At 47.1% G+C, this 13,971-nt stretch overlaps 1 protein-coding gene across 2 annotated transcripts; it reads right to left on the bottom strand.

The window, feature by feature from the left end:
• Positions 1-279: 279 nt before the first annotated feature.
• On the bottom strand, positions 280-13,934 carry EIF3L (eukaryotic translation initiation factor 3 subunit L). 2 transcript variants are annotated; one of them, XM_080347102.1, is made up of 14 exons: positions 13,833-13,934; positions 13,701-13,749; positions 13,401-13,611; positions 12,754-12,833; positions 12,419-12,480; positions 10,941-11,010; positions 10,175-10,248; positions 9,269-9,440; positions 7,734-7,888; positions 6,748-6,918; positions 5,272-5,769; positions 4,187-4,267; positions 3,368-3,443; positions 280-497 (listed from the first exon to the last, which is right to left on the bottom strand). In XM_080347102.1, the coding sequence occupies exons 1-13, from the start codon at positions 13,863-13,865 to the stop codon at positions 3,405-3,407; spliced, it is 1,695 nt and encodes a 564-aa protein (XP_080203228.1). In that variant the 5' UTR covers positions 13,866-13,934; the 3' UTR covers positions 280-497; positions 3,368-3,404. The 2 variants fall into 2 exon arrangements, with proteins under 2 accessions (XP_080203228.1, XP_080203227.1); XM_080347101.1 differs by lacking the exon at positions 280-497 and having other exon boundaries at positions 3,142-3,443.
• Between the last annotated feature and the right edge of the window lie 37 nt (positions 13,935-13,971).

Below are 13,971 nucleotides of genomic sequence, written 5' to 3'. Positions count from 1 at the left end.
GCAGTCCCCTAAAAAGGGAACCTGGATGCTCCAGGGAGCAGGGCCAGACCCCGGGGGCTGTCTGCTTGCAGGTAAGGCAGCAGGTTGTGGAGACACACCAGCTCCATGGCTCTCCACAGTTCAGGGAAGGCTGAATTCTCAGAGAAAAACCTATGAATAAGAGTTTCAGCCTGTATTTCCACTCCATCCTTGAAGAGGGGTGACTGCAAGCAGTAACTGAAAATAGTTCGGGCTGAACTTGTTTAACTTCAGCTAAAGGAAAAACAAAAACCCAGGCAACCTCATTTCTGGATCCTCTTTAGGCTTAGGTGGCGGCTGCTGTCCGCAGCAGCAGCAGCTCTCTGCAGGCCCGAGGGGCGCAGGTCACGGCAGCGGGGCACATGAAAAGACCAGGGGGTTCGTGCAGGACCTAGGTGGCTCCGGAGGCAGGCACGAGGCCAGGGAGGGCTTTGAAGATAAGGACACTTGGAGTCGCAGGCAGCACTTCACAGGAAGCCCTGGAAGAAGTGGAGGAAGAGCACGATACAATTTCAGGAACCTATGACATGGAGGAGATGGATTGTCAGGAGAACTGGCTTTCATGTTTAGCGTGATGGTCTGACAATGATGGGGGGGAAACAATATTAAAAGTTACTTTTTTTTGATAAACATTTTTTTTTTCATTTCTAAGTAGGCGAAGGGGAGGCAATAGCTACCTCTCTGGAAGACGGATCCATCGCACTGCTGCCAGTGCCAGTCCCAAATCAGTAAGAATTCCCTCTCAATTTTTTTTATATTCCTTTCTCCCATCAGATCTCATGCTTAGCACCCTCCTTCCTCTATTCAACTGTTTTATTCTATCACTCCATGGCACCAGAACTGTAAGGACTAAAAAATAAATTCTGCTTGAATGGCTCGTGTAGCCTCCTCCTCCAGTGCCTGCGATAAGCTGTGGTTTAAATCACTGGAAAAGCTACTGTGTAGAGAAAAAGGAAATTAAGTATTGTCTCAGTTTGGTAACAACCCAGCTGGCTCCTCAGCATCCCCCAGACCTTCCTGACAGCATCTTCCTGAGGTATCTCCTAAGGGATGATAAAGGATGATGCAAAGGAATCAGGGGTGTTTCCTTGACTGTCTGTTCCAGGGTCCATAATCACACTCAGCCCCTTCACAACTGCAGGTCAGAGACATAACCTTCTGCTGTGGCTCCCTGGTAAAACCATTCTGACCAGAGCTGCCTGAGAACACTTCCACTAACCAAACCCCACTACAGCAGGCAAGGCTCGAGCTCTGGCAAATGCACCCCACCTCCCTGCAGACGCCTTTCCAGCAGCAGCAGGGCTCTGTTGATGCTGCTGAATGCCATGAATTCCTCCTCGCTTCAAGCAGTGCCAGGCACCACAGCTCGCTGAGCCCATCTTTCTGCCCCATGAGAGAGCTGCAAGCACTTCCTGGCTTTGTTCCACCAAGTGCCAGTCCCACTGAGTTAACCTTCAGCGGTCCCTCACAGCAGGCGTGGAGCCAGGCAGACCAGCGGATGGTCTCTGTGCATCCTCTGGAAGCTGCTCTGGCAGACACAAACACAAGCAGCAGCATATTCACATACCTGAGAAGTGCCTGTAACTGCTGGAGTGTTTAAGATGATACATATATGCATGAAAAGTCTGTAATTCCAACATGCCAATCACAGATTAAAAATGGACCAAATCCCAGTAACACATTGGATTCCTATGCTATGAACTGTAACTGCTCATAGAGATACTACTCTGCCAGAGGTTCTGTTGTGTACCACTTCTATCTTAGCGCAAGATTTAGGCTTTGTATAATAAGAACACAGGAGAGGCGTTGCTGTTGTGGTAAATATACGCCAGCAAAAGTGCCAGCCCTAAAAATAAAAGGGAACAGATTCTCTCTGTATCATACCCAGCTCCCCTGGGCTGCTGCAATGCAGTGGCATCTCAGTCCTTTGATTTCTTAATGATATAGCTGCATCAAACCCTTCAGAACTGGAGGCAGCAAGTCCTCAGCATGCATAACATGAACAGCAGAGGCTGAAAGGCCAACAGGAGTTGCCCATTTAACCTCACTCTGTGCTGCCTGTACCCTGCATGCCCGAGTTACAGGACTTGGAGATGGGAAACGCAGTTTACTTTTGAACAGCATCTAGGACACTAGAAACTTGACTCTCATGCAAACACAGCGTTTAATCCAACAAAGGCTAATTATTCCCAACTTCTAAACAGATTCACATCTGAAGCCAAGCTGAACTGCCAGGACCCCTCTCTCAGTGGAAAGGAAGGAGAGGGAGGGGTACAGAGAGGCAGATGGTATATACGAAGCACCCTTTGTGTAGCTTTCCTGTTACACACAGGTTTTTCACTTGCACCTGTTTCTACCACTCAAACTATTTAAAGGCAGCAAAAGGAGAGGGGAGAGAGGGCGTGGAGGGCAGACGAGATGCGATTCATTCTTTGCATTCTCTGCTCCAATATTTTTTAGGCTCCCCTTTATAGGGCTAGTTTTCAACTCGTTTTGCTCTTTCAAGGCACTGTAAGTTTGCCTTGAAGAATCCGAAGTGGCTAGAGAGCTGGGAAAAATAGCATTTAAGGAGTTTTAATAAATTGCCCTCTGGGAAGTTTCCAGAGAAACTGAGCTCCATTAAATGAAGGGTCAGGACTTGGGTATCACTTGTGCTGAAATAAAACACAACCTCCAGCAAGGACATCTCATCAGGTGACCAAAGTTAATGTATTGGTTGAATGCTTACAAAAAATCCTCCCCCTTCCTTTAAAAACTTGTCAATCCACTTTTGAGCATTTTTACTTCACAGCAACTACATTTTTTTCTTTTTGTTTAAAAAAAAAGAGGGTTCAGAAGGCAAAAATGCAACCTTCTAGGAAAGCAACTACAACACAGGTTTATTCCATGCATGGGGCAAGAACTAAAAGGAATAATTTTAGCTTGCATCTCTTTCCGTATCCTGTGGAAACACTGTGGAACAGCTAATTTTCTCCCTGTTAATCAGTTCCGCAGCCTTTCTTGTTCACTGTGTGCAGTGCCTTTACAGAGCATGGAAAGAGATCTGCTCCCCACTGCTACCTGCAACAGCACAGATCAAAAAGAGCACAAACCAAAAGCAGCTGCCCATGTCTCCAGATGCAATTATATTCTTCCATGGAGGAAAAACAAAAGAGTACATCAGATACTGAATGCTCAACAAGAAAATTCCACTAATTTATTAGATGTTTTGTCCTTCATAGGATGGTTCAAGCCAAATGAGTCTGCTTATTTAAGTACAAAAAACCTTTGGAGCCACAGGAGATTCCAGAAATGCCAGAACCCTGTACTTCCCTCCCGCACCACAAAGAGAACAATCTCTCCCACCCACTTCTCTGCTCAGGCCAATCACTGCATCCATGGAAGTTCTAAGGTCTCTGGCCCATCTTCTTCAGGGTTCGATTCAGCTGGAATTAGAGAAAGCAAAGGTCAGAAAAATATATAGTGATTGACATACACTACTGTTCCCCTCAGCAGCCTTTATCCAATGCCTCTCCTTCTTCCTCCCCAATTCACAGACACAAAAAGCTCTCGCACAAGTGTTGGCAGTGCGTGAACTAGAAGGGGAACCAGTGAAACTCCCTCCCTCCTCTCCAAGACAGAGGAAGATGTGGGGAGGAGAGTGCAAACTTCTAGCAGTGCTATCGCAATCCTGTATTGCTCAAGCCCCCACATCTCGGGATTTTGCTGCCCAAGTTTCCAGTGTGCAACAGCCTCTGTCAGGAGAGTGGAGCAGTGACAGAATGTCACCCCTTGGCTGAGCACAACCGTGAAGTCATCTGTGCTCCAGGAAACTTTGTGGCCACTTTTTAGGGCCATTGTTGTGAGGGCAGAAATAGGATTTTGGTTGTTAGTGAAGGGAACACTGCAACTGTCCAAGGACAATGGCGTCCAGACCCTTAAAGCGTTATCCCCTCCTCTTCTGCTGTGGCTCAACTGAATGAGCACTTCTCACACAAAAACATATCATTCGTCAAAGACCAGCAGCTGCTGCTTAAACCACCTGCCTTGGCCCAGTGCCTCAGAGCTGGGACTCACCCGAGGCACTGCACAGCTGCGTCACCACGCTTGCCTCCTCCAGGGCCTGCACAGCCCAGTGCTTACCCCGCTTTTTCTACAGAGCTACACAGTTCTCCCTCCCAGGCCTCACCTCCTCGAACTTGTGGATCTGGCGGATGAAGAAGTCCCCATAGCGTCGAGCAACCTTTGTGTCTGCGATGTGGATCATGTCCTGGGGAGGGAACATGAGGTCAGGAAAAAGTCTGCGCTAGCAGGGAGACAGCAAGCACTGCCAAACAGGAGGAGCAACCAAAGGGGCTCCCTTGCAGCCCTGGTTCAGTGTCACACATACCAGATCTGTGCTAGTCCCACAGTAATCATCCCGTTCTCTGTGGGTTGCCTTCTCGATATCCTTGTGTGGGATGTGTCCCAAATCCACACTGTATTCACTTCCCCCATTCTTGCACACTCTGCCTGCTTTTGTCTCTCTTTTGCAGCAGTCTGACAGTCTTAAGCCCAACTCACGCTCTGCTTCCCTCTACCTGCAGCTAACAGTCATGCCATCTGCCAGGAGAGCGAGACCGAGACACAGCATGAGACCCTGCAGGAAGACGCCTGTTCTAAGGACCAAGAACGAAGGGAAATCTGTTCTCCTTCCTAGCAAGAAACCTAATGCTTACTGCTGTCACACTGGAAAATGAAGTCCTAAAAGCCTTTTTTATGCTTCCTGACACCTGGAGCTCCAAGAGCAGGATGGTGACAGCATCATACCCTGTGTTTAGATTCCTCCTAGAGGAGACTGAGCTAAATGCTGCTCCAGTGAAAAATGGATCTGTAACATGATCAAGCAAGATCCCTGCTTTATCAAGCGAAGGAGAGATGTGGGGGAGATCTATAAAGCTGACAATCTCACCTGACACCCTGACAGTACTATTTGTCACTCGACTGTCACCTCCCAAGAACACTGACAAACAGTCCCTATTGTCCCAAGGAAGACATTTAGGACCTTTGCCTTCTGGGTGCAACGAGTGGCAAAGCTGCCTGCAATACCCTGTTGCTGCTTATCCACTGATATGTCTATTAAGTGGGGCTATGACTTCACTGGGGGCAGCCAAGCTCTTCACATGCCAAAGAAGGAAGGGATGTTTCCTACAGACTGGAGCAAAACCTGGTGCTGCCACTTCCAGTATTTCCTGGGTAAAGGAGTTTCCTAGCCAGCTAGGGGTAGATACTAACCTTGTCAATATAGAAGTCGACCTCAGAGGCAGACTGGAACTCTCCATCCAGGGCAGAAATGCCACTGGTCCACACCAGGTTCTTCATCTTGTGCTTGAAGACTAGCAGCTGGATACGAAACTCCTGCTCTGTGAGGTCTAAGAAGCCAGCCAGCTTAGCCACAGGCATGGTGGTGTAGAGCTTGAGGAAGCTACGGATGGTGGAGAGCTGGGCCTGCTGCTGAACTTCATCGGCAAAGACCTTGAGCTGCTGCAGGAAGGGCTCCTTATGGTAGTTGGGGTGCACATTGTCATAATTGGGCACCACAGGGGAAAGGAACTTGGGGCAAGCGTAGCTGAAGAGCTCCTCATAGACTTGTGCATCACCCTTCTGCATGCGCAGCATCTTATCCCCGTATTTCTCTCGCAGCTGCAGGTGGATGCTCTCATCTATGCGCATGGGGTACATGGTGAGGGCGATGGCCAGGAGTGCGTGCATCTGCTCGTTCTGCTTGTTAATCTGAGACAGAGAGGAAAACCTGTTAGCTTGTCAATGTTCTTGGGCTTTGTGCTGCAAGAGGGAGCAAGGAGCTGTGTTTTTCACAGACTCTTTACCCAGAGCACTGATGGTCCTGCTGATCAAGGGGGAAAGCAAAAAGCAGTAGCCCCTCTGGGCACAGCAGATAAATGCTATATCAAAGGTCTCAACAATGAAAAAGAGGTCTGGACAACAGGGAAGTACAGAGCAAATTTATCCAGAACCATAGAGAACCTGGATGGCCAGAAGCAGGTTTGACTGCTCTGGTGCAAGAAAGTGCAGAGAGGAAGGGAAGGCAGAGAGTCCAACAGCCATCTCCTGACAAGGGACAGTTATCAGGGAAGGTTTATCCAAGTGTGGGATGAGACAGCTGCATGGCTAGAACAGACATACCAAATTTCTGAAGTGTCATGGAATTAAGAACAGCAGGATTTGGCTATGCAAAGAGTCAGAAATTAATCATAAGGATGAAGAGGAGACAGCAGCAGCAGGGGATAAAAGAGGCACCAGAGACAGCTTAGGTGGAAAAAGATAGGAACTTTGTTTCAGCCATGCTGAATTAAAACAGTCTGTGAATGATTATCTGATAATGGAAATATATCCAATAATGGAAACAGCCTGAAATGCAGGACTGGACTAGGAACAGGACTGAGTTTAAAGCAGCATCAACAAGAATAACATTAGTAGCTCATATTCATTAAGAACACTGCCTGTAGGGAGAGTGCAGACTGAGTCAGGGTAACTGCACGGTGAACAACCAAAGGAATTACTAATGCACCTAAGAAGAAATGTTGCCACACATGGCAAAGGAGGCGAAAGGATCTCCAGTCACCACCAGCAGCATAACCTCGGAAAATAAGGCTGGACTGTTAGATGTAGGTCATCAAGTGACAGAGAAGGGGCAGGAAAGAAGACAGCAGCCTTTTCTTCTGGGAAGCCTAGACCTATGCTATCTCTTACCATCTCGTACTTGTAGGTTGTCCTCTGAAACATGCTCTTGGTCCTCTGAATGTAGAGCAGGATGTTGGCAAAGACACGGATGGCATCCTGGTAACGCCGCATCATAAGGTATGCGAAGCCCACGTAGTAATACGTGGTCACCTGGCACTCAGGCACTCGGGAGTACATGCTCTTTGAAGGAAGGATCAACACACTATGTTAGAGGGAAGACAACCACCTTTCATCCAAACAGCTCATTACCCAGAATCCAGCCACCTCTGCCTTCACTCCCATTCCAGATACAGAAAGGAGAGGGTTAATTCAGGATACCTCACCTCCCACCCACCCCTGCAGCAGCTTCCTCCCTGTTTATTAGGTCATCCCATTTCCTATGTTTTCCAGTTTCAGCTTCCTGCAAGCAGGAGACTCTTGCACTGTGCTGAATGTTGCTTTGCTCAGTTCTCTTTCCCCTTTTCACTCCATGCCCAGTACCAGACAGCACACAGACAGATCTGGGCCAAGCCTGTGTCACAGCTGGACTTTTGTTACCCACTGTTATCACGAGTAGCACCCAATTCTAGAGCAAACACATGCAAGGTGGGAATAAGCACAGTGAGAACAAGAGTCAAAAATAAAAGAATGAGCCATTGACCAAGGTGGGAACAATGTGTCCAGCTACCACTGCGCTACCACTTACAGTTCAAATAATATTCTCTATAACACCGCTTTGCACAACACAGCAAACAAACCTCCTTAAAAAACTAGGCATATGTGTTACAACAGCAGTCACTATCATATGGCTTGATTTAATGCCAAAGCTCCAGCTGTGCTCAGCACGCACAAGTGTGGAACTCGACACTTCTGCCAGCTAATCCTATAAATAAACTCCTGACAACAGCTACAAACAGCTCCTCAGCTGGAAGATTCATGATCGCAATCTTTCACCAGCATATCTGAACAGAAGCATTCGGAAAACTGCAATGGAGGGCTAAAACATGTAGTACTACCTTCTTGTTGAGCTCGATGTTCTCCAGAACCTTGATCGCTTGGTAGTAATCTCCCAGCAGAGAGTGCAGCCGCAGCAGCCCAACCAGGCTAAAATAGCCCAGCATCTTGTAGAGAGAGTGGCGACCGTATTCACCAGCCACGCTTTCTGGGTCGCCTAGAAAATAAAAAAAAGGAACTGTGATGCTTTCTTCCAGGGGAGCAGGCTCTCCTTTCAACACACAGTCTCCCACAGCATCCTTACAGCTAAACTGAGGGAGTGCGGTCTGGACTATCAGGCAGCGAGGTGGACTGCGAACTGGCTAAAGGGAAGAAGCCAGAGAGTCGTGGTCAATGGGGCAGAGTCTAGTTGGAGGCCAGTATCTAGTGGAGTGCCTCAGGGGTCAGTACTGGGGCCAGTATTATTCAATATCTTCATCAACGATTTGGACGAGGGAATAGAGCGTACTATCAGCAAGTTTGCTGATGACACCAAGCTGGGAGGAGTGGCTGACACGCCAGAAGGCTGTGCTGCCATCCAGCGAGACCTGGACAGGCTGGAGAGTTGGGCGGGGAAAAATTTAATGAAATATAACAAGGGAAAGTGTAGAGTCTTACATCTGGGTAGTAGGAACAACCCCAGGTTCCAGTATAAGCTGGAGAATGACCTATTAGAGAGCAGTGTAGGGGAAAGGGACCTTGGGGGTCCTGGTGGACAAGAGGACAACCATGAGCCACCACTGGGCCCTTGTGGCCAGGAAGGCCAATGGCATCCTGGGGTGTGTTAGAAGGGGGATGGTTTGTAGGTCAAGGTTCTCCTTCCTCTCTACTCTGCCCTGGTGAGACCACACCTGGAATATTGTATCCAGCTCTGGGCCCCTCTGTTCAAGGACAGGGAACTGCTGGAGAGTGTCCAGCGCAGGGCAACAAAGATGATTAAGGAAGTGGAGCATCTCCCTTGTGAGAAAAGGCTGAAGGAGCTGGGTCTCTTTAGCTTGGAGAAGAGGAGACTGAGGGGTGACCTTATTAATGTCTACAAATATGTAAAGGGTGAGTGTCATGAGAATGGAGCCAGGCTCTTCTTGGTGACAACCAATGGTAGGACAAGGGGTAATGGGCTCAAATTGGAACACAAGAGGTTCCACTTAAAATTGAGAAGAAACTTCTCAGTGAGGGTAACAGAACACTGGAACAGGCTGCGCAGGGAGGTTGTGGAGTCTCCTACTCTGGAGACATTCAAGATGCGCCTGGACACATTCCTGTGTAGCCTCATCTAAGTGTTCCTGCTCTGGCAGGGGGACTGGAGTAGATGATCTTTTGAGGTCCCTTCCAATCCCTTACATTCGGTGATTCTGTGACCTCTATGTTTACAAGCAAAGGAAGCAAGTCCTCAAGCGTAATCACCAGCATTTCTCACATAAGGCAAACAAAACCTCTTCCCAGTCAATCCATCCACTGATTAAAGCTCCAGCTCCAACACAAAGCCAACCAAGCCACATCAAATCAGAACAAGGCAACACAGACACCAGTCTTGCTTGACATCACCCAGCCAGCTCACCTCCACTTGTATAGACCTCCAGCTGTCGGTTGATGTTAGATTTGTCCACTAGAGAGTGCAGCACATTAAGGACACTGTGGACATTCCAGATCTTGGGGTTGGAACGAAGGAAATCAATTTCCTCTTCAGACTTCTTGGCTGTCTTGCAGCGGTACTGGCTGAAAGACTGGAACTAAAGCAAAAAGCAGAGATGCAGTGATGAGAAGCCAGTTCAGCTAAGTGCACTATGCTCACAAGTTGATCACACAAATGCATTACGATAAGCTACAAGTTGCATGAAGAAAAGCTTCATTTGAGATTACCTGACAATCAAAATTGCAAATTATACCACATTTAAGTTGCAAAAAAAGGAATCTATAGAGAAAAAACAGTAGCATTTGAAATCTGTGTTACTGCACTCAGAACAATAAGGGGGAAAATATTTCCTAACTTCAAGATCTTAGACCACAGATTATTTCAAATCAGGTCAGCAATGTCTCCATGAAGGCATAAAGGCCCCATTGACCAAGAAATAGAAAACTGAAGTAAAACCATAGAACACAATAAAAACAGTCTGAACAAATATCTTCATAAGGTCTTTGTGATGATAGCAGATTTCAGTCAGTTTGCTTTGCACAAATGACCCAGAAACACAGGTGAGTTAAAAAAAAAAAAGCCTCTGAAGAGCAACTGAAAGAGAAATTTCAATAGCAGCCAAGGACTCCCCAAAGAGTTCCCCGTAACTTAAAAACCTGTACCTTCACAACTACTTCATCTGCCTGGTGACCCAGGAATAACAGTGCTCACCAAAGTTTTCTGACCTGCAATGATACCCTAGCTATGAGAATCACAGGGAGGAAGGAGATGGAAGATGGTGCTAAAAGAGACGAAGCTGTCTCCAAATGGCCCAGTTTTATAGTCATATACCTGGTATATGAATTCATCAATGATATCCCAGAGCCACTGGTTGGGCAATTCCAGAGGAGCAGGGCCATCAGCATCTGCAGAAGAACATAAGTAATAGATGAGAGGCTTAATACCTTGAGCAAGAACAGTGACAGAATTGGAAGAACAGATAAATTAAAGAACACAAGAATTTTGCTGAAATGGGAGATGCAGCAGCAGATGAGTGAAGCTTCCAGTAAGGTGGTGATATGTAGCTCTTCAGCTGCCTGTACTTTCAAAGCATATGAGCTTGTATCAGGTTAATCTCTGGAGCATGACTGCTCAGCAGCAGTAATTCTCAGGAGCTGTGCACAAATTCTAAGGTTTTATCTCAACCACTCTATTCTCCATAAGAAGTCCGGAAGGGAGGCACAACCTCTAACATTTGTTCCAAAGGGAGTCAACAACAGTAAGCAGTTGTAAAACACTGTAGCAAATCTTCTCTAGCTTACAGCTTCATTTTGCTTTTTAATAAAGATAAGTGAAGCAATTCTCAGCAAGATGGAAAGCTATTTACGTTTATTCTGTAGAGTATTTCAGAAAGCACCAGAAAGTATTTGGGTTTTTTGTGGTTTTAAATGCAGGCACGCCAAGTGCTCTTCATTCAACAAACTCAAACACACAAAAAGCTCACAGACTACTTCTCTCTATATAGTCTCTAAACAAACACGTTCCAGTTCTTCTGACCCTTTCTCCAGCTCTGCCCTCTTCAAAATTCACAAACCAGAAATGAACTGCAGCAACTCACTGAGGATGTAGTTGAAGAGATTGCAGTAGTTGTAGTAGGATTCGAACCTCTGTTCCAGCGTGGGCCCCCCCTGCAATGAGACGTCAGCACTATCCGTTTCATTTCAAGCACAGCAGAAGTGAGCTTATGGGCAACAGGGTGTAAAGGACAGTCAGTAGTCACAGCAGTAGAGGATCTATGTCAGAAAATGTTAGAGCCAGTAGTCAACTAGGACACCCACCAGTACCACCCAGAAAAGCTGAAATTGTAATGCTATTGTCCCATAGAATAGGGCTGACTTTTCACGTACAGGCAGCTTCTCCCAGGATGACTGACTTTTCAAACCTTCTGTGAACAGGATGCATTAACCTCCCTTGTCCTTCTCTGTCCAGATTTAAAAGGTTCCTATTACTTCCAACATCTTTTCTTCCTTCTCCCCTCATGAGAGGCCTTAATAAATTGACAATTCTGCTTCTAGACAGTATTTCTAAAGCCTTCTAAAGACCAGTAAACACACTAGGGAATCACTCTTCCTAGAATCATCTTCCTTGTTTCACCTGGAGGCACCTGAGTGCAGTCTGGGAACCACTAACAACGTCACTCAAGAAACCAGTCTCTCCTGTTAAAGTCTGATTCAGGTTAATAGAACAGCCTTCTTAAAGTCCCAATTTCTCCACCCTCTGGTCCACACCAAAACTGCAGTTGTTACGCATGTACCCCACATGTCACATGCCTGTTCAGCTTCTTTCCTTAAACAGCCAAGTACTACCATGATTTTTTCATTTACTTCAAATTAGCTTAAGGAAAAAAAAAACAGTGAGCTTTATGGATTTTATGGATTTTTGTTTGTTTGTTTAGTTTTATTGACCATCATTCCTTCTGCTTCCTTCTCCTGTATCCCTTACAGTGTCCCTGTCTCCCTCTCCGCAAGGCACTCTGACCCCACTTGCTTTTTTAATCACAAATAATGTGCCCTCCTCTTGTGACATCCCCTCTCACTCACCTGCTAATCTGAAGAACAAATAAAGAGCCACAAAAGAACACAAAATAAACAAGTGATCTATGGTTTTGCAGTTATAGCTCTACCAAGAAAGCTCAGTTCCCTCCCCAAAAAATCCTCCCTTCTTTCCTAACTCACTAACCACAATATTTGGTGTCAGTAACAAACTCTTACAGAACAACCTCCTCAAAACTCAGACCAGATCTTATTGATATATCTGCCAGGGAAACATGCACAGTCATCACAACTAAACTAACAAGTTTCAGAAAGACAACCAAGTCTTCCTTTTCAGCAATCAACGAATCCTTACTAAACTAACAAAAGGCAAGAATGTTACGCTTCCCAAAATCAACTTGACTTACAGCTCACAAACCTATCCAATCCCGTCTTGCAAAAACTATGGAACCATTGATACTGGGGTAGCAACAGAATTTGGCAAGTTGTACAGCAGGGAGAAGTCAGCATGCAACCAACAGGAAAGCAGAGGACAACCACTCACGCTGACTTTGGCGTAGATGTGCCTGTAATACAGCTCCTTGTAAAGGATGAGGAAAACAGCATCTGCAAAAGAGGACAGAACTGGACGTTAGCAAGCCATAAGCTCTAGGCGACTGGATTTATCAGATACATGGGTGGTGCTTCTCCTGCCACATTAATAAAGGCAGACACAAAAGGATACTTCCTTCAGTTCTGACTTTTTGCCAGGCATCTACTGAAATGTTGCCACAGTACACAACTCAAGTAGCAGCAACACTGTGCACCTGTGCATTCATGTACCAAAAGTAATTCAGTTCTTTCTTTCTCCAGCAAGCAAAGAGAAAGGAAAAGACTTACCATTTCCCACCTGAGGGGCAATGGCCTCAGCCTCTGGCCACGGGGTATTCTTAAAAAACCTTTCCGTCAGCTTTGTCCAGCTGAAAGACAGACACACAGGGTATTAGAAACTGTTTCTCAGTATGAGAGAGCTGGAGTTAGAGATCACAATACAGAGGCCTTGCATCATGCCCTTTTAAAAAATCCAGTGTTGAAACAAAGAAAGAAAAGAGCAAACTAAGCAATTAAACTCTTCAATTTAACCCTGAAGTATGGAACAGTTGTGTACATCACTTTCATGCTGGTAACAAGACATAGCTACATGCACGTGTGGGAGCATCTGTAGGGAACAGAGACAACAATTACACCGCATGGCTTTCTGCAAACTGGTTAACTAGCACTACTGAGGTGACTTTTTGCTACCTTCATACCTCCTAGGCACGGGACTGGTATTTGTTTTCACACAGGTCACAACTCACCTAGACTTGTCTCAGGGTAACGGCCTGAAAACGTTTGTTTTTCCCACAGTGATCCAATCAAATGTCATGCTGTATTTCAGAGTAAGCCCAGGTTTGTAACAAGACAGGCAGCCAGCCTTTCAAGAGCAAGGTGCTCTTTCATCACAGCTTAAACAGTGATTTCCCCTTGCGGGAAGGACAGCTTTGTACCTGTTCTCATATATGTCCTGGATCTCGTACACCTTTTGGTCAATAACATCACTGGAAACACGGCTGGCCTGGAGCTCGTACACCTTCTGGTCAATGAGATCCGACACCGTCTTGTGGAAATACTGAATGAAGTTTTTGATGACCTCGGGGATCACCTGGTAGGTTTGCTGCTCGTACTGCCGCTCGTAAGCCAGGTCTTGCTTCGGGTCTCCTGAGGGGAAAGAGGAGCGGTGAGGCTGCTGCCGCACGGCCCGGGCCGGGCCTGCAGACCCGGCCGGGCGCCCGGGAGGCCGCACTCACCCGTGTGCATGTCATAGTCGTTGGAGTAGGCGTAGGGGTCGTAGGCGGCCTGTGGAGAGAGGGCGGCAGCCGGTCAGCCCGGACACGACCCCCAGGGTCCCCTCCCGCCGCCCCGGGACCCCCGCCCCGCACCTCGTTGTCGTAGTCCTCCCCCGGGTAGGCCATGGCGGCGGCGGCGCAGCAGGGAAAGGGCCCCGGGCGGCAACGCGGGCCCGGCGTGCAGCGGGCAGGAAGAGGGGGTGGGACCAGGGGCGGAGCTGGGGCCGGCCGG

The sequence above is a fragment of the Nesoenas mayeri genome, assembly GCF_963082525.1.
Source record: "Nesoenas mayeri genome assembly, chromosome: 1".
Taxonomy (NCBI): Eukaryota; Metazoa; Chordata; class Aves; order Columbiformes; family Columbidae; genus Nesoenas; species Nesoenas mayeri.
The sequence above is the reverse complement of the archived record's forward strand: the minus strand, read 5'-3'. Positions and strand labels throughout refer to the sequence as shown.